Source organism: Diabrotica virgifera, chromosome 10 (genome assembly GCF_917563875.1).
Source record: "Diabrotica virgifera virgifera chromosome 10, PGI_DIABVI_V3a".
In the NCBI taxonomy this organism is placed as follows: Eukaryota; Metazoa; Arthropoda; class Insecta; order Coleoptera; family Chrysomelidae; genus Diabrotica; species Diabrotica virgifera.
This window is the reverse complement of record NC_065452.1, coordinates 154,580,598-154,601,425: the sequence shown is the minus strand read 5'-3', so window position 1 is coordinate 154,601,425 and position 20,828 is coordinate 154,580,598. Positions and strand designations below refer to the sequence as shown.

Below are 20,828 nucleotides of genomic sequence, written 5' to 3'. Positions count from 1 at the left end.
CTAAAAATGTTTGCTTTCGATTATTACATGATCAATTTGATTTTTAACTTGTCCATCGGGGAAGTCTTTTTCCCCATTTTCATTTAATATCTGTCGTCCTTCTGTTATATTTTTCTATAATCTGCTTCTTTTTCTGCTATATATTTCCTCTTCTCAAACTTTCGCAATGTCATAATTATTTTTACATCGTATTTCTGTATATTAAATTGCAATAAATAAAAAAATATTTTGTAGGACGTTATCGCTTTTGTTTTCGAAGTTATTTTAACCACTTTACATATTCTGACGAAAGCACATTCTTGTTAATTTTTCTGATGTTATCATTTTTCCAAGGTTACCAGAACGAGAAAGTCTTCTAAATTTGCTAAATATAGCCTAATTAATTCAAAAAACGGGAACATGAAAACTAATAATTAGCGTTGGTAAAAAAAGGCTCACGACCTTATAACAAATTATTGAATCAAAACATTGCATTTATCCGGAATATCTGGAAAATAGTGCAGCATTAGTCAATATTTCATGGGAAAACTAGGTGTGACTTTGCCTTTCTTAAACAAAATTTGACCTGTTTAGAGGAAAATTTTCAAATTGATCGCTCAGATTGTAAATCGCAGGGGGAATTCATCACGCAAGATATTTAAGACACGATTCAGTGAAATGTACAGTCGAAACGCGAAACTACCCCAGACGGTCGTGGTTTCCCCGCTCTCTGCAAAATCACGACGATACGAAAACTACCGGTGTGAGTGCATTTTCCGAATATGTTCGCTATTTTTAAAAGAATCTTCCTACAACGCTCTTCCTTCTTTTTATTAATATATATCACAGGAATATGTTTATCCCTCGCAAAGGATTTTAAAACAATTATAGAGATCCCCAATCAAGGAAAACTTCGCGGGGTTGAGCTGTCCAAATTAAGAATACAAAAGATCATAGCTTACTATGGTATTCCATACGCTCAAGCTCCGGTGAATAATCTGAGGTTTGCACCACCTGTAACTGATCCGTTGCCAGCTTGGGATGGGGTTAAAAATGACACGGAATATGCTCCTTCCTGTTTACAAACCGAAGAGGACTATAAGGAATCAGAAAAACCGTTCCTGCAGTTGATTTCTAAATTGAACTTTACTTTAGCTGAAGACTGCTTGTACTTGAACGTTTTTATACCTTATGGTAAGTTAAGATTATTAAAAAATATATTAAATAAGAAAATTGTGCTTTCAGAAACATTGATTGGAAATTCTTTGTGCAAATATTACTTTATCATATCTTTAAAACTACTACTACATATTAGCTTATAACTAACGTTCTTTGCCGTTTTCCGACTTCAATCGCCACTTGTTCAATCGTCCGGTTGTTACATAGGCCCTGTTATATGTTTCTTTTTCTCATCTCTTTGTCTATTCCTTCGCTCCAGTTTTTTCTGGGTCTACCTCGTTTTGTCTTTCCGTCTGGTTGCCATTTTAGTATTTCCTTTGATATTCGCTGTTCATCCATTCTTTGTAAATGTCCAAACCAGATAAGTTGTTTTGTTGGTAAGTCATCTGTGATTGTTCGTTTGATTCCCATTATTTATCTAATGCGTTCGTTAGTAATTCTTTCTTGTCTAGATCTTCCTGCTGCTCTTCTCCAAAAATCTATTTTCGTTGCTCTCAACGTAGCTAGTTACTATAGTCTCATTATAGTGTCATGTTTTTATTTTCTTTGCTGATGGATTGGTCCCATAAAATACTGTTTAACATTGTCATAACTTTTCTATCTGATTTTATAGTTTTTTCTGATTTTATTTGTATTTCTTTCTCTTATGGCTTTGTCTAATGTTCCACCGTGCTAAATATTGATACCTAAATATTTGTAGTCGTAGCAGTGCTTTATCGTGGTCATGTTGTCTAATTGAGATCTTTTTGTTCTCCTCCAATGCAAAAGTAGGTATTCGGTTTTCTTTTTATTTACTTCTAGACCCCATATATCATACTCTGCAATTAATTTTCGTGCCATATAGTGCAAATCGTCATAATCTTGAGCCATTATTGTTTGATCGTCTGCAAAGTTGAGCGTATATACCATAGTATTGATGAGTGGTATTCCCATTGTTCTACATGTTTGTTTCTATCTTTTTAAAGCACTTTCGATGTATATTTTAAATAAAGTGGGGGACAGGCAACATCCTTGCTTTAATCCTTTCGATGTTACAAATCCTGTTATTTTTATTTTTGTTATGGGTTGATTGTCTCCTGCAGTTTTTCAAATCGATATCATGTTCTTGTAAGAATGTCATTATTGAATTAAATAGATATACCTTCTACTTTATGACCGTGATTTGTCTAAAATATGAGAAACCTTTCAAGAGGAATGAAACCTTTCATGTAACGAAATACCATAGTTAATTGATTGACAAAAATTATTCTATGTCAATAATAGGCTGGTTTTTTTACGTTTGAGACTTTGTGGGGGCCCCCAGAATGTGGGGGCCCCGGGCAGCTGCCCAACCTGCCCCTCCCTTAATTCCGGCCCTGGTTGATTGTATAGTACTTTGACGGATTTTATTAACTCTGTATTATTATTCGTGTTTTCCATTGATTGGCACAGCTTCTTTAGTGGAACGCTATCGTAGGCTTTCCGTTGAAATTAATAGATATGTTATTCATCGGAATACGGAAATCACGCCTTTCAAACAATTTGTTAATAATTTGATAATACAACTTTTAAGATGGTTTGACTTTCCAATAAAATCATCATTGCACCACCAGCTATTGTAGATTAGATTGTAGATTTCAATGAAGTCCTGTAGATATATGTATATCAGTCACCCAAAATCAAAACTTGACATGTCCATTCAAGCAAATTTTAAGTAAAAGCGAAAAAACTTGAAACTTTATTTGTTTGAAATATCCTGCGTCAAAGTATATTATTTTTGCTTGGCTATTTTTACACTTAATAAATGGTGCCCATAAATCTATTGCATTGGAGTTTTTTTAATGAAATTTAAATCTAGACATGTCGTGTTTTGCACGAACTTCTTACAAAGCTCGGAAAAACTTTAAATTTTTTATTAAACAAAAATACATGTGGTCATGAGCATACACCAATAATACGAAAAAATAAAAAATATTTAAATATCGAAATGTATATGTATGTGTATGTGTTCTTCCACATAGAATTTTTCATGATCATATTCATTTTTTCATATTCATATGCAATAAGCAGTTACTATCCCTTTATTATCAAGATTTATTGGTACCGAGATTGTTTTTTTTTTGAGAATTACAGAGGAATTAACTTATTAAGCACAACATTAAAATTAACAACCAAAGTGGTGACAAACAAACTGAATGAAATTATAACATTAGCAGAAGAACAACAAGGTTTTAGGTCGGGGAGATCATGTACCGACGCTATATTTATAATGAGACAAGTTCAAGACAAAACATTAGAACACAACAAACCGACATATTTATGTTTCGTGGACCTTAAGAAGGCATTTAACATGGTGAAATTAAAGGAAGCTATTTCTTTTGTTGTACTCAAGAGAGGTACCTCTAGGAATAATTAAAACGATCGAAAATATCTACCAGAACAACACAATAAAAGTAAAAGTAGAAGGTGAACTAACTAATCCAATTGAAGATGGTAATGGGATAAGACAGAGAAAACTGGGAGAAAAACAACTTAAAATAATCTGCTATGCAGACGAGGCAATTCTAATCTCTCAAGGTAAAGATAATTTACAACATATGCTGCACTAAAGCTAGAAGTAGAGATATACGACGGAGATGCAAGGTGGACAACATTAATAACTGGTTAAGAAACAGAAGAGTAGAATTGAGTAATCATATAAGCCGAATGACATAAATAGAGTAGAAAAAACGGCGAAAGACGGTTCTCCAATAGGAAGACGATCAGTAGGAAGACCACGAAAAGGATGGCACGACGACTGGAGGAACAGTGAAAAAAGGTCAGAGTCACGTCTATACAAGAAGAAGAAGAAGAAGAAGAGGAGATTGTTTTTGCAGAAGATCTATCCTCTAACTGCAACGAATTTACCGTTAATTCAGTAATCTTGCGGTATACAGTAGGTAATATGCATAATATACATAGGTACAGTATGGTGTAAATGTTTGGAATAAATTCATTATTTCGTAAGCCAGCGACTTTAGGGATAAATCCTGAAACTGGTCGATTTTTATTTTTAAATTATGATTTTTTGCCATATATATCATACTAGTGACGTCATCCATCTGGGCGTGATGACGTAATCAATTATTTTTTAATGAGAATAGGAGTCGTATGCTAACTCATTTGAAAGGTTATTCAATTCTATATTCAGTTATATAAACATTAACGTAATAATTTATACAGGGTGTTCAAGAAAAAAATTGAATTAAATTAATTGATACAAAAAGAAGAATGTATGTAATTTATTTAATTCAAAATACATTCTACTGCTGTCAGAAAACAGAAAAAAATGTGTTTTGATAAATAAACATTGCTTTCCGCTTGATTTCAATGTTTAAGCTGCCACCCATCTGCCTTTTGGCAGTTTGAACATTGAACTTAAGCGAGAAACAATGTTTATTTATCAAATAAACAACATTTTTTTTATTTTCTGACAGCAGTAGAATGTATTTTAAATCAAATTAATTACATACATTTTTTTGTGTCAATTAATTTAATTCAAAATAATTTTTCTTCGACACCCTGTATAAATAAGTTTGACAATGTTTATATTAATGAACAGAGAATTAAATAACCTTTTAGATGTACTAGTACGCGACCCCTATTCTCATTAAAAAAATCATCGATTACGTCATCACGGCCAGATGGATGACGTCACTAGTATGATATATATGGCAAAAAATCATAATTTAAAAATAAAAATCGATCTGTTACATTAAATTATTTGTTACATTAAATTACACGATTTTTCGTTAAAAGTCGCTGGCTTACGAAATAACGAATTTATTCCAAACATTTGCACTATACTGTACATGTACATATACACGTATATAGTATTTTTACTACAAAAGCGATATTACGTAGGTCAAAATTTTTGACGTAAGAGAACTGTCAAAACATTAGAATGTGACTTTTAATTATTGCCATGTTTATTATTAACATGGCAATAATGAAAAGTCACATTCTAATGTTTTGACAGTTCTCTTACGTCAAAAATTTTGCCTACGTAATATCGCTTTTATAGTAAAAATACTATATAATATATTTTTTTATGACAACTTGAGAACGACTAGATTGATTTGTCTAATTTTGATTTTAAACTATTTGTATAAAATAAAATACTTAAATAAAATAATTAAATAAAATGAAATCATAATCAAATAAAATAAAATTTTACATATTGTAGTAATAACACGCTGTAAGAAGTATTCACTTCTGTCGTCACTCTCAAAGTGCCACGCTCTATTTTTAATAATTATAATTGTGGTTTATTTCATTAAAATATCCAGTGTGACAAAGCCAAATGGAATAAATTCATTATTTCGTAAACCGGCGACTTTAAGAAAAAATCCCGAAACAGGTCGATTTTTATTTTTAAATTATGATTTTTTGGCATATATATCATGGTGAAATTTTTCTTACAAACTCACGATTTATTTATTGCTCTAAAACAGGTTGAGATATGCAAATAAAATTTGGTAGCTTTTAAGAGGTAGTTATTGTGCATTTTTATTGGCGCGCATACGGGTCATATTACCCGTCGTTTAATTTTAAACGTCAAATATCTCTAAAACTAATGATTGTATCGTTACGAATGAAGAGTATGTTATTTGCATAGAAAGTATTGGAGAATTAAAAAATTGCACTAAAATAGCAATTCCGCCAGCTGCATAGAATTTGGGAAGGGTCAACCATTCACTTTCCCCCGTCGTACGCCTCTGGTAGTAGCGAGAAACGTTTGTTTCACGTAATTTAGTAAGGTGTACACGTACAGTATCTACACTTATTGCTAAGTATGACAAGGATTATATCAAATGGTTTTAAAGTATTGGGTACACATAGTTTGTCCCAGTGGTGTCATGGCAAAATTAGCAGTGCGGGAACGCAGTGCCGGAACGCACTGCTAATTTTTGTTTACAAAACCTAAATTCTCTATTATTTTTTTTTCTTTTCTTAACCAGTGCGGGAACGGCGTTCCCACGCGTTCCCACACCATGACACCACTGGTTTGTCCATTTTTAAATAAAACACCCTGTAATTCAGTAAGGAGCCATATTTTATTTAAGTGATTTGGGTTAAATCTTAATATTTTGAGCCTAAGAATCTACAGTTAAAATATTTCCAATTATTAATTAACAACCCTTTATATGTTCGATATTTTCTTTCCCCCCGAATTTTAAAAACGTACCTCAATGTAAAAATTATGGCAGTATCGCGTGATTTGAAATATGTATATATCTCACAAAGGAGTATCTACACGTAACACGTAGTAAGATTATGGGAGTAAGACGGTTATATTCGCGAATAAAGAATTGAAAAAAATAATTCTAAACATGTATATAACTGTACCTAAAATTAAAGTATATTCTTGAAAAACTCCAGATCTAGAAATACCGGAGAAAAAATGTTCAAGGTTGCGTGTTTTCGTCAATAGTGTTCAACGCATAATCGAAAGTCATCATGTAGAAAATTAAATGTTAATTGAGTACACTTGTAATTTTTCAATGCTTATGTTTTTGTTGGCAACGCACGATAGTAGAGATTCGTCTAGTATGCATTAAACACATTTTTTGGCATAATCCTTTAAAATAGCAAACAACTTTTCTTTCCAAAATTTCACGTTTTCGACATTAATATCATCGGATTCGCAACATATTGTTTACACAACGACGATATCTTACTTCTTCTACTTCATGTGCCTCATCCTTAAGGACATTGGCGATCATCATGGCCCATTTTACTCTATCTTCAGCGGTTCTAAAGAGTTCTGTTGTTCTTTTTCCACTCGACTGCTTTAAATTTTCCCCGGTCTTCTTTTCCCTTCCACTTTCCCTTGAATATCCAATCGCATCAACTCATATATTTTATTTCTTAGTAAGTATCTAACAAAAGTAGCTCATTTTTCTTTCATCAGTTTTCATCTTATTGAAAGCGCGTCTGGCCATCTCAATGCGATCCCATTATTCATTTAGCTCACCTCCCAAGTAATTGTATCTGGGTACTTTCTCTTAAGTTTTTCCTTTAACGTAGATTGTTTCGTCTTTAATCTTGTTCTTACTGACAATCACGATTTTTGTTTTTTTTTTGTGTTCAGAGCCATTCCATACCTCTGGCAGTACTACCTAATGCGATCAACCAATATTTGCTGTCCGCAAGGAGTATTGTATCGTTTGCATATCTGAAATTATTCACTAGTGTTCCGTTAATTGATATGCCTTCATTGATGTCTTCTAGTGCAGGGCCCCCGCTACCATATGTGCAAAGTGTGCAATGCACATGGGCGCCATCCTTTAGGATTTTCAAGGCCATTTTCCATTTTCAAGGCTTAATAATTCGATTAAAAATTATAATTATGAAAGTCAAAAAGTGAATTATAAAGTCAAATCAAAGTTTATAACCTCCATGAAGATCCTGAAGAAATTTTTTTGTCATTATTTTATTACAAAGCTGTCGGTTTTGATTATTAATAAAACCCTCAGGTTGTTAAACCTGAGCGTTCCAGGCGGTACCTTGGTCGAAAAATTGTTTAAAAAATTTTTTTAACAAATTCACAAAAATAATTTTTTCACTTTGAACAATTTTTTTTTAGATAATTTGGGTCATTCTGAAGTTGAGTTATATGGCAATTTTCGCATTTTTCAAATCTTAAATCGCGTATAACTCGACAACAATTTTAGAGAAAAATGACAAGGGACCTTTTTTACTCAAAATATCCAATCGACCTGGATCCCGAGTACCAAAAAAAAGTTGATTAAAGCTAAAAATTTGTTAATGGTTTAACCGTGTCTAGTCGGATAAATTTTGATGTATGGGAACACTGGAGCAGGGAAAGTTTAAAATGTGGAACAGGTTAAAAATTTGAAACGTCAGACTACGAAAACGTCACATGTATTTTGTCGGACAGAACTTCCAATTGATTTGTTACCCATTCATTAAATTCTCATGCTAAAAATCAGACTAGTATTTATCACCAACTGGGTATTTTAATAAGTCCGACACGTAGAATATGTTAAATGACAGGAATTATGTTGGTGATAAATAGCAGTCTGATTTCTGCATGAGAGTTTAATGAAAGGGAAAGATGTATGGGAAAGATGTATGGGAACACTGGAGCAGGGAAAGTTTAAAATGTGGAACAGGTTAAAAATATTAAACGTCAGACTACGAAAACGTCACATGTATTTTGTCGGACAGAACTTCCAATTGATTTGTTACCCATTCATTAACTTCTCATGCTAAAAATCAGACTAGTATTTATCACCAACTGGGTATTTTAATAAGTCCGACACGTAGAATATGTTAAATGACAGGAATTATGTTGGTGATAAATAGCAGTCTGATTTCTGCATGAGAGTTTAATGAAAGGGCAAGAAATCAATTGGAAGTTCTATCCGACAAAATACATGGGACGTTTTCATAGTCTGACGTTCCAAATTTTTAACCTGTTTCACAATTAAAACATCACCTGTTCCAGTGTTCCTTTACATCAAAGTTTATCCGACCATTAAGCTATTAACAAATTTTCAGCTTGCTATTAATTAATTTTTTTGTATGCGAGATCCAAGCCTACAAGTTGTTCGAAATAAAAAAAAATTGTGAATTTGTTTAAAAAAAATTGTTTAAATAATTTTTCGACCACAGGACCGCCTGGCACCCTGTGGCTTTGTTATAAGAGACCTCTTTTTGAGTAAGTTTGTGCAAAAAATCGAATCAGAATAATTTCGCTTACGGGGGCGACGATACAGTCCCATCTAAATGGACAAAATTTGAAAATCGCGGTACTCTGGGTTCGTCGTACACAAAAAGGTGGAATGTTGTGGGTGGGGTGAGAAAAAATGTTTTTGGGTTAAGTTTAAACCCTCAGTGTGACAAGATGGTCCAGCCAATAAAACCCCTTAAACCTTATTCAATTAAGGTTTGCTATGGTGTTATTTGTACCTATTTTTCTTTATTTAAAGCACCTACCTACCTACCTTCAAAAAAATAAATAAAAAACATTATCAAAATGCCTTAAGGGGCGCCAAAATCCTTTTTTGCACACAGGCGCCAGTATTTCTTACGGGGGCCCTGTTCTAGTGCCTCTTTAAACATCTCCTCTGAGCACATATATTAAAAAGTAGAGGTGGTTGTACACAGAGCATATTTTACTTCAAATCAGGCCTGAGGCACTACACCATTTTCGGGCCCCTAAATATTATTTAATAATAATAAGAAGAACTTTCTTAAATGAATTAATTATTTAATAGAAATATAGTTGCAGAAGAAATTAAAATTTTTGAACAATTAAACATTACATTGTGTCGCATTTAAGATGAAGACAGCTCTATACAGGGTGTTTGGTAATAAATGGTCCATAGCTTAACCTTAGATTTCTGAGCTTGTTATATAGATTGATTTACCTTAGTACGAAAGTTGATAATAACCGAAATGAGTGTCAAAGTTAAACTTTTATTTTATTTCTTTTTGAATATTTCCTGACAGGCATGTGATAACAACATGAAATTGGATTAGTGGGGTTTTTTTGGGACGAGAAACTTAAATTATATATTACCCAGAGGGCGCCTCATACGTCTACATAATTTTGAGATCAAAACTGTAGTATACAAAGATATACTACATTTGAGTAAACGGGTTTTAAATCTACGATGCAAAATTCAATTTTTTGCATTTCATTGTAGTTACTAAAGAGTTTGCATATGAAAGTGTGAATTTTGTCATGAAATTTGATCTGTGGGGGTAGAATAATATTTGGAACAACTTTTTCCGATAACTCTAACTCGAAGCAAAACATCGAAAATTTACTTAGTTTTTGAAGTTATACTTCTTTAGGCGCGATTGAGAGTAAAATTTTATAGTTCTGCGCGCATGCGCACACATACAGTATGGTATAAATGTTATACGGGATCTGATTAGGTGTTAAAATCATCTGTCAATAATTGTTCAATATGGAGATTTTGGATAAACCAATTAATGTTATGTATATTAGTTTTTATTGTTGTGATGGCAGAGAAAAATGCAAGTTTATAATATTGTAGTGACTTTTTAAATATATTTTAAAAGCGACAGGTACGTAATAATTGTAAATGTTTCAGTATCCTAATAAAAAATTTCGTAAGTAGGACCTACCTACATATTTGGAAAATTTAAAAAGAACCTACTAAAATAGTATGTAATGATTTGATTTACATAATTTGATTACCATCAAAATTTCTACCAATATTCACCTAATATATTGTTTTCTTACTCTATGTTTTGTTGTATTCTAATATTTCTTTCAATTCTAAATAATTTCAATTCAAAATCAAAATAATTTGGTTAAATTCAGAACCGTCAAAAGTTTAATCCGTTTAGTAAGTTGATCTTCGCACATGATGACACATGGTCTCCGTGGTTAAAAGTTTAAGGTGAATGAATTTCAATACTAACTGCGCTGATAAGCGGGTTCAAACCCCAATGGAAACTTTTATTTTTTTTTATACATTTTATGATTGTAAGTTTATTATATAATTTTTTTTTTCAGAAAATACGTATTTAGTTAAAAAATTTTCCTACATTGTTCAGAAATCATTTGTGGCATTTTTCAATGTGTTTGTTTGTGTATGTTTTATTCTTTTATTATTTTAATTTTTGGCACTGTTTTAATAAAAATTTTTGTGAAGTAGTAAGTATTAAAATTAGTTTAATATTTAAATAAAATATAAATAAACTGTTTAAAGTATATTAATTTCGTTGAAATCATATAATAGAAGTATAACTTCTTACGTGCGTACAAAGTACACACACATTCTTTTTTTATATATTCGCAGTAAGCTGCGTTTAAAATTTAAATTTCAGCTGAGTATCTTAAAAACTTTGAAATTCAACCTGTATGACTTTGCAAAACCTCAAATCTGTATTTATTTTTATAGCCAAAATATAGGGCTGTCTTCATCTTAAATGCGACACACTGTATAACTATATGTCATTTTGTTTTGTAAATAATTTGGTTGTTAAACCATAAAAGGATATACCGTTCTTGGACAAAAATTTAATGGTTGCTACTATGCGTTAAGGAACGTTTCTCCAATGTTTCTTTTCTTCTAAATAGCTTTTTTCCATTAATGTTACAATTTGTCCTGCTGTACTACTTCTCTTGACTAATGTACCATACCTATAATAATTGATGAAATATGTCCAGGAGATCGCTCATGTTGAATAACTCTCCTATCGATATTTTTCCAGTCATTATTCCCACCGAAAGTTAGAAGAACAATAATTTTCGTAGAAATCAGTTTACAAACGTCACAATAAACATGGCTACATTTAGGACTGTACACTAACCACTCACACAAGAATTTTTCCCACCATTTCTTTCATTTTCAAAATCGCACTTTGTAAATATTTGGTTTTATTATTATCCAGTTGTGTAACACATTCACTAATTTTGTCAATATATTGATTCGGTCGATTTTATAAAATATTATTGAAATTCCAGATTTAAATATTTTGGCCAATCCCCTATATCGCTAGGAAAAGAGTTATTAACCTTGTCGTTTTCCTAAAACAACCTAAAATTAAATTAAAAATCAACAGTGGGGTCATCATTTATCATTTCCTGTTAGTAAAATGAAAGAATTTTGAAAATTTATTTTGTTGCAATAGAAATAGTTTTTTTGTGATCTTTCCGGGCCCCATTAAAATATGGGCCCGAGGCAGGTGCCTCACAGGCCTAGTGGTAAAATAGGCCCTGGTTGTACATATTCTTGTCGTATTCCTCTTGTTATTGGAATCTTTTGAGATTTTTGCTGGTCTACTCGATCTTTCCAATCAATTATTTGATGTTTGAAGTCACTTAGCCCTGGGATTTGGGCAACTTCGGGGGCTTTTGGCTTGATTTATAGGCCCAGATATTGGCAAGTTCATGTTTCGAGCCTTACAGAACCAATTGAACACAGCTTGATCCACAGCAAGTCAATCGGTTTTAGAAAATTTCCTCTTTTGGTCAGTGTTACCACCTCCTTGAAACAAATTTTTGACCTCTTCTTTATTTTGTAGCTCTACCATATTATGGTCACGTGAGTCTTACCTACTATAAATTTTTCAGCTAACTACCTGGTACTTATACCACTTTTTCACTTTAGTTATTTATGTACATTTTTTCTCTGATAATAGAGGAAAAGCGAGTGTTTTTCTTTCCAGAAAAATCTCCAGATAAATCTCCAGATTTTATAACCTGATTTTTTAGGTTATGACACCTGCACAAAAGGCAAATATTTCATGGAGCCTTAACCATTAACCACTGATATGCGGTTTGCCATACCCCCCGAAAATATATTTTTCCACCTATCTCTACCGAAAGTATACTTTTCCGGACCTGATTGTAGGGAGCAAAGTTGTACTTTTCCTCCTTAGGGAGGAAAATAGAAAAGTAAAAGTAACGTCATGGTATTTCGTTCATGAAATATAACTTATGAAATATTTTTTCCACCTACCTCTACCGAAAGTATACTTTTCCTAACCTGATTGTAGGGAGCAAAGTTGTACTTTTCCTCCCTAGGGAGGAAAAGTAAAAGTGACGTCATGGTATTTCATTCATGAAATATAACTTATTGACGCCCTGTACAATATCTATTTTCTATTACGTAAGTATCTATACATTTTAACGTTTATTTAAAAACACTCTGTATTTTGCAGAATGGTAAAAAACAGTAAATTGTTATTGTAATTTAACAATGTTTACATTAATAATTTGACTTATATTTGACAGTTGACAGTTATATTGTACCTACTTGTTAGTTTTAGTTCTAATAAATTTTGTTGGTTAGTTACATAAATAAATTAAATAAAAATGAAAAAATGACTTGTTATTTGAGGACGGTGGAAAAACCATATGTATAACATGGGAGTAAAGTGCCTTTTCCTCCATTGAATGATTACTGCCCTCCGCTACGCGTCGGGCAGTAAACTTCATTCTCGGGAGGAAAAGTAGCACTTTCCTCCCTTTTTATACAAATAGCTATTTAATAACTCATGAAATATTTTTAATAATTAAAGTAAATAAATTTTAAGGTCACTCAAATAAATAATCGATTACTGCCATCGACCACTTACATTCAATCTCAGTTAATTTGATTAATCGCGGCAGGTAAAGCAAAATTCTTCTTTCAGTACAATAAAGTGTTACTTTACTGCCGCAAATGGTGGAAAATGAGTACAATAATTAATGACTTTAGTGACGGTTGGCGATAAAAGTAATTTATCGATGGCAGATTTAATCTCAATTTAAGATAAAAGGTTCTCTATTATATTCCGCTTTATAACAAATATGTAAACATGAATTAGGGATAGCATGCCGAAATCCGAATAAGGTGAAGGTATATTAAGATTAACTTACAAGGTCAGCTTCACAATATACTTAACACCCACATTCATTACGTAATGGGTAATAAACGATTATTGACCAGATCTCTATCAGCTAAAATCGACCGCTAAATCGATATAACTAATACACCACCATTCTGCAAACCACTGCACTGGTCAAATTAAGTGCCAAGCCTAAGAAAATTGTCCAAAATTATGCACACGTTCCAATTTTGAGATTCATGCTTATTCGATCTACTTTGAAATCGGTTATATCGAATTTGGTACGAGATATCGAACTGGCAATATGATATTCGTAATAAACGTAAAAAACACATTGAGTTGAGATATCTAATTATGCCATAAGTCGAAAATTCGACTTTCAGGTCAGTTATCTCGGAGCTGGTTCGAGATATCGAAACGCGGTTTTCAGATTTGGATTCAGGAGACAAAACTACATAAGACTCCGTCGGTAGGTCGGCTCCAATATTGCAGGGGCGGCGACGCACAAACGAGAGAATAAACGAACGAACAGACTTTGCGAATTTATAAACGAAAACAAAGTTTTCGTTAAAAAAAAGCAACAGTAGAATGTTTCGAATAAATTATTTTAATTTATTGCCATGCATGTTCTCATTTAATAAACTTTTTACCACCAACCGTCACGGTCACCTTCCATCAAATGTAAACCGAGTAGTGGAGACCTATATAGCGCACTAACTTTGCTTTTTACCCAACATATGTATAGAATTTATGCCCTACATACCTTGGGGATAGTCAAGAATAACGGGTCGTTTGGTGAAGTTATAGCATGCCGTAATTTAAAAAACAAAACGGTAAAGTTTCCCGCAAAGAGTTTCTACTAAACAACCACATTAGTTGTTTTAGAACAACTTTTTAGTACCGTAGAAGGAAGAGTAACAATATACAAATAACAAATTTAACGTTTTTGTACAATTTAATCAGTTTCAAAATGTTTGTCACAATTTTTGGGGTCGCATCACGTTGATAGTTCACTATCTTCTCTTTTGAGTTTAAACAGGGGATCAGCATCATGGCATCTACACTCCCAGCGGAGTGATTGCCGCTCCATTTGGGTTCTGCCGATTCTTTGTCAAGGAAATCAGTCTGCTTTAACATTTTGGTTTTACAATTGGTCGTGTGACTTGGCATCTGCTACAATTTTTCTCCCTTCTTTCCTGTTTTTGCTTATGGTTACCCATTCTCTAACTGCCATCTTCTTAAGGTCCTCGACTGTATGGTTCTCCCATTTGGGTTTGGGTCTTCCTCGTGGTCTGTCTGATACTGGTCTCTGGTCTCTCTTGATACCTGCTTTTGGATTTCTCGTTTTTATATGTCCCATCCATCTGAGTCTCTGCTTTGATAAATCTGACGATGTCTTCCCCTTTTAAAAGTTCTTTTACTTCGTAGTTTATCAGTTTTCTAAATTCATTATTGCTTCATTTAGGTGGGCCTGCTATTCTCCAAATTATTTTTCTCTCTTAAGATTCTCAATCTTTCTTTATCTTTCTGTATCAGACACATTACTTTAGCACCATATGTGATTACTGGTCTAATTTTCAATTCTGTAAATTTTCAGTTTAGTATTCTGAATAGGCTTCTTATCCTTGAGGAAGTTGTTGAATTTCCAGTAGGTTCTGTTTCTTGTCAGGATTGTTTCATTAATTACATACTATAATTCTATCATTAGTTCCATTAACTGAGACCCCAAGTGTTCTACCTTTTCAAAGTCTTATTCACCAATATTTAAGATTGCCACATTAACTGTATTTTTTCTTGAGTATATTAGGCATTTTGTTTTGTTTCTGATTTCTTGCCAAACCTCTTTTGGTTGCTTCCTTGTACAATTTCGCAAATTCATCCTTTAAACTGTTTAGTTTTCTGCTAATCAGTGCTATGTCGTTAGCGTACGCCGCAAGTTGCAGCGTCGATGTTAGTTGTGCCTTTTATCTATGTAGCTTTTTATTGTTCATTCTAAAACGACATTAAACTAATAGTGACGTTGATAGAGAGTCGCCCTGTTGTACTCTAGTTCCTATTTCTATATTTTTGGTGATTCCGTCATCTGTTACTATTACTGCCGTCGATCCTTCCATTGTCATTTTCGTAAGCTGTATAAGTTTCATTGGAATACCTAGGTTTTTTATGTCTTTTATTAGGTCATTAGGAATGATGAAATATAAAAAATATATAAAATTTCCTAAATTTTGTTTGTGAGGTAAACTATCTGGAACTTAAACTGAATAGACTCGTACAGATTTCTGTAGCGATAGATTAAAATTTGTAAATATGTTTTTTTTATGACAAAGGAAGGAGTATGACAAAAGAAAGAAATTCTTATTTCTCAAATTATTTGCTTCGATACTAAAAACAATTGTTATATCATTATAACCTCTTCTACAGGTATCCACTTATTTAAATCACCAAAGTGTCTGTAGAGTTTTTTCGATTTGTTAAAATTGATAAATATGTTTCATCGTGAATACTTTATAATGAACCACTATCAAAAAATCAATCTCCGATATTGAGAGCGTGAGAAACGATAACAAAAACTTGGTCATTGTGTCATTTACACCTACTTTGTTAAAATATCAGCGAAGGGGTGACATAAAGTCATGGACCGGGACAGTGACCTGCAACAACCCTTAGCCCTTTATTTCAAGGGAGAAGGCCTTCTAAAAGAATAGGTGATATACCATAAAAACGCTATAACAACAACCTAATAGCAAAAAAAGATAGTGTTAAGTACTTGGGACTACATCTAGACATAAGGCTAACTTGGAAAACACATATATGGAATAAACGCAAACATCTAGGAATTATACTTATAAAACACTATTGGCTGCTTGGAAGTAACTCACCACTATTATTAAAAAATAATCTCCTGGTTACAGTTCCGTCATAAAACCTATTTGGACATAATGCGTACACCTCTGGGTTACAGCATCTGACAGCAATATAGCGATCCTAGAACAATTCCAGTCAAAAAGACATTAAGAACTATAGCGACTGCCCCTTGATTTAGCTGAAATCAGGTCATTTACATTGATTTAAAAATCCCTACAGTTAAACAAGTGATTGCGAAGTGTAGTGACAAATATCTAAAGCGCCTTGAATTGCACCCCAACAATGTCGCAATCGGTCTCCTTGATAACAGTTTACAAAATAACAGACTTCGTAGTCCACTTGATTTACCCTATAGACAATAGACAACAAGTGAAAGTTTAGTAGTGAAGTAAATAGATATAAGTCGTACCAATGTATAGGTTACTAGTTAGAACAATAAGCATGCGATAGAGTTGTAGCCTCTGGACGATAACTCTTAATGTTAAAATTCTATTCAACAAAATGCTTAGTGTTTATGGTTTGAAATAAATAGATGGCGTCTGAAACAAAAACAAATTTGCTTACATACTAAAAAAAATGTTTCAATATCTAGCCTTTATTAAAATATTATGACCTCATCAAGAAGTATACACTTGTATTTTTACTATTAAAATGTCTGTACAGTTTTCTCGAATATAATAAACGACTATAAAAAAATCAATCTCTGATATTGAGGATTAATAAAACGATAGCGAAAACTTGGCCATAGTGTCATTTACACCTACTTTGTGTTTATGTACTTTGTTAAAGGCGTTATCGAAATGCGTCCCACTTTTTCAGGTAAATATTTTCATACATGAAATGCCTCCCAAGTATAATCGAAATGTCTCCGTTTCGTTAATCATTTAGGTTGATATTTTGTCTATTTAATCTCTGTATAATTACACAATGTTGCCAAGTCATAATTTAAATAGTTACTATCTATCTATTTTGATTTTTCTAATTATTAATGCAGTGTACATAAAATATGTTAACATAAATATTTCACGTATGACATATTTCTTTTTAGAAAAGAAAGTTGTTACCCGACAATCTAATATCCAGCTTTTCTAGGTAATTCCAGTTCCAATTCTAATCTCTTCTTAATGATTCCGTGAATAGGTACATTTACCTTAATCTTTTTGTTTGTTTATATTCTCTGTTGTATATTGTGTTAATGGGCTAAATGTTGTATAAATACTTGAAAGTTTATTAGTTCTTGCGTTTGTCTATTTCAACCTTGTCAGTTCGTCGATTTCAAGATCAAATTGTGTTTAAGTCATAACATCCGAAGTAATGGAATCAACGATAAGTGTCAGTAAAAAGGACAAACCTTTACTATTAATTGATTGTTTTACATTAGGTTTTCAAAAAATGTTGACCAAAGATACAGTAAAACGGTGGACGTGTACTAAAAAAACCTGCAAAGCATTTGTGAAACCACAGGGATGCGAACATACGATAATTGATTAATATTATATCATAACCACGAGAAGTTGTCTGCCGAAGTTTACAATAGAAAAGCCGTAAGCAATTGAATAAAAAGAGTAGCCGTGGAAGACCTCAGCGAAAAACCAATGAAGCTCATCTGTAAATAACTTAAGAAGAAAATATAGAGACATTTACGATCAATGATATCAATAGGGTGAGACAAAATTTATATTATGCTAGAACCACTAATTATTTAATTAAACTTTCCAAAAATATATATCTGAATATGATACAGGTCTTGATTCATCTTCTACTACTACAAATAGAAAAAATTTATAATTAAAAATAACAAAGATAATGTATTGCTATATTAACATGTTTTTCAAATCTTTATTTTCTTTCGACTGTTTCCATTTGGTATGTTGACGGAACTTTTGAATACTGTCCTCGTTCTTTTCACTTAATTGTTTAGTATACATATGGCTTGAAAAATAGACATTATATTTCTCTTGTCTTTTGTTTACTTCAAGATTAAAAGTCATCTTCATATTGTCTCGTTTTTAAATGTTTTAAAATTAATTGTCCTGTATCCCCTAACGTAATAACTTCAAACTCTGAAATTTTTATTCATAATAGTATCCGTATGGCATTTTCTGAAGCATATCTTGATGGATGCCGTTTTCATTTGGTCAAAGGTTCAAACACTGGGCTTAGCTCCAGAATACCAGAAAAAAGGTATTGACTCAACTAAAATTACGCATTTCCTTATTTAAATTTTTGGTCTTTCATTCTTACATCCTGAAGATATTAGTGATTTTTTTGCTAAAGATTTGGTAGAAATTAAATCAGTCGACGAAAGAGTCACCCAGTTTTGGTGATTCACCCAGATTATCTTGTTGATAATTACATATCTGAAAATTCGACATTTCCTCCACATCTTTGGGCTGAGCACTCTTCATCCTTACAAAGAACCACAAACCCATGCGAAAGCTTACATTCCAAGTATAATTCTTCTTTCTACTGCCCTCATCCTAACATTAATAATTTTATCGATATATTTTTACAATTTCAAATAAATACCTGCATTAAAATGAATTCTGTTTCGACACCAAAAAAAATTGCTGCTGATGTTATTTTTAATAAATCTATAAAATACTTATTATGTTTTTTTTTATTTTGTTTTGTCAAATTATTAATAACAAAAAATAATGATTATTTTAATGGTTATAAAACTAATTATATAGATATGTACCGGGGGTTTCACCCCTATTCAGCGGTCCCCATAAGCGCGGTCCCCGATTGAGCGGTCTCAATACAGCGGTCCCCGTTTCAGCGGTACCCCGATTCAGCGGTGCCCGATTCAGCGGTCCCCATAAACGCGGTCCCCAATAGAGCGGTTCCAATAAGAAAATAATAATATGACAATGATAAGTAATTAGTTTTATTGTAGAATATTATTTTAACCTATTCTTGTTTGAAAATATACAGGTAATATCTAAGTATCTGGTATATACCTCAGTTAATAGGGAAAAAATTATCGATTTCACGTAAAAATGTTCTACAGGGTTTTCAAAGTTTTAAACGGTAGATGAGGGATAACTGACGATAATTTCGTGAAGACGTACAGCTGATTTTGCTTTTTTTTTTAAATAATTGTAAAGAATGCAAAAGCAGTTTTTTGACTATAAAACGTTTCTTGTACATTTTAGAGAAAAATGTTTCAAATAAATGTAGATCTTAAAAAGTTCTTTAATTTGGTGGTAAGCATATTGTAATATATAAACAATTGACCGAGATAATTGCAAAAAACCCTCATTTTTGCAGTAAATTATAAATATTAATAACTTTATTTTTTGCACAATGACGTAAAATTTATTAAATTATGTCAATTAATGAGTTATTTAAGTGTTCTAAATTTCAACCAGATCGACCAAATAGTTTATAAGTTATTCAATTTGTTTATCCCAGAGAGCAATTGTTTATACAACAACTGTTCTGCCCTACAGTGACTCTGTGAGATATTTAGCAGATTGCAGTCGATTATTTGAGACTTTGATTTTAAGACGTATTAAAAATTTTTAACATTTTATTGAAATTGTTATTAAAAAAACTGTTTGAAAAAGACCTGACTTTTTAGCTTATAAACAATTAGAATAACTTAGATATTTTTTATGTTCCGTGCTTGCATGTAGGCTCAATGAAAAGCTGATGAAAAAATGCATATAAAAAAGAAAAAATAATTTTTTATGACAAACAGAAATCAAGTTAGCATTTATTTTTTAATAAATCATATTTCCGTTGTTCATAAAAACTAAGAGCTGAAAATTGAACAGATTGTATATGAGAATCTACATTTTATGATCCAGTTTATGAACTGCCTATGCAGTGAAATAATAAAAAGTTGTGACCCTTTAAAATGATGGAAAATCATGGAAAAATTAATTGATTACATTTTTTTTAATTATTGAATTTTACAATTATTTCGTAAGAATTCTGTAAATTTTATTAAATAAAGTATATTCTTAAGATAAATATATAATAAAAAATACACATTAAAAAAGAAAAAAATAGTTTTATATGACCAGTAGAAATCAAGTTAACATTTGTTTTTTAATAAATCATATTTCAATTGTTTACAAATATTAATAGGTGAAAATTGAAAAGATTTTATATAAGAATCTACATTTTATAATCCAATTTATGGATTGTATATGCAGTGAAATAATAAAAAGTAAGGACCCTTTAAAATAATGGAAAATCCCTGAAAAGTAAATTGATTACATTTATTATAAAAGTTATTGAATTTTACAATTATTATTATTTTGTAAGTCGCTTACACACGTAAAAACATGTGTAGTTCATATGCTGTCAAAGTCAAAGGTGACTTGACAATTTATTTTCGGTATAGTGTGGACTAACTGGACTAATCAATAATTGTGTTCGCATATGGAAACCGTGAAATAAAGTTAACGCTGTGGCATTTTTTTTTAGTGCCT

General features: G+C 31.9%; 1 protein-coding gene across 1 annotated transcript in view; it reads left to right on the top strand.

The window, feature by feature from the left end:
- Window positions 1-677: 677 nt before the first annotated feature.
- LOC114325437 (pyrethroid hydrolase Ces2a) overlaps window positions 678-20,828 on the top strand; it is a 40,679-nt gene continuing 20,528 nt past the window's right edge. The window contains exon 1 of the mRNA XM_028273510.2: window positions 678-1,173. Coding sequence (XP_028129311.1) covers window positions 762-1,173 — 412 coding nt within the window. The 5' untranslated portion in view covers window positions 678-761. The remainder of the gene's footprint in view (window positions 1,174-20,828) is intronic.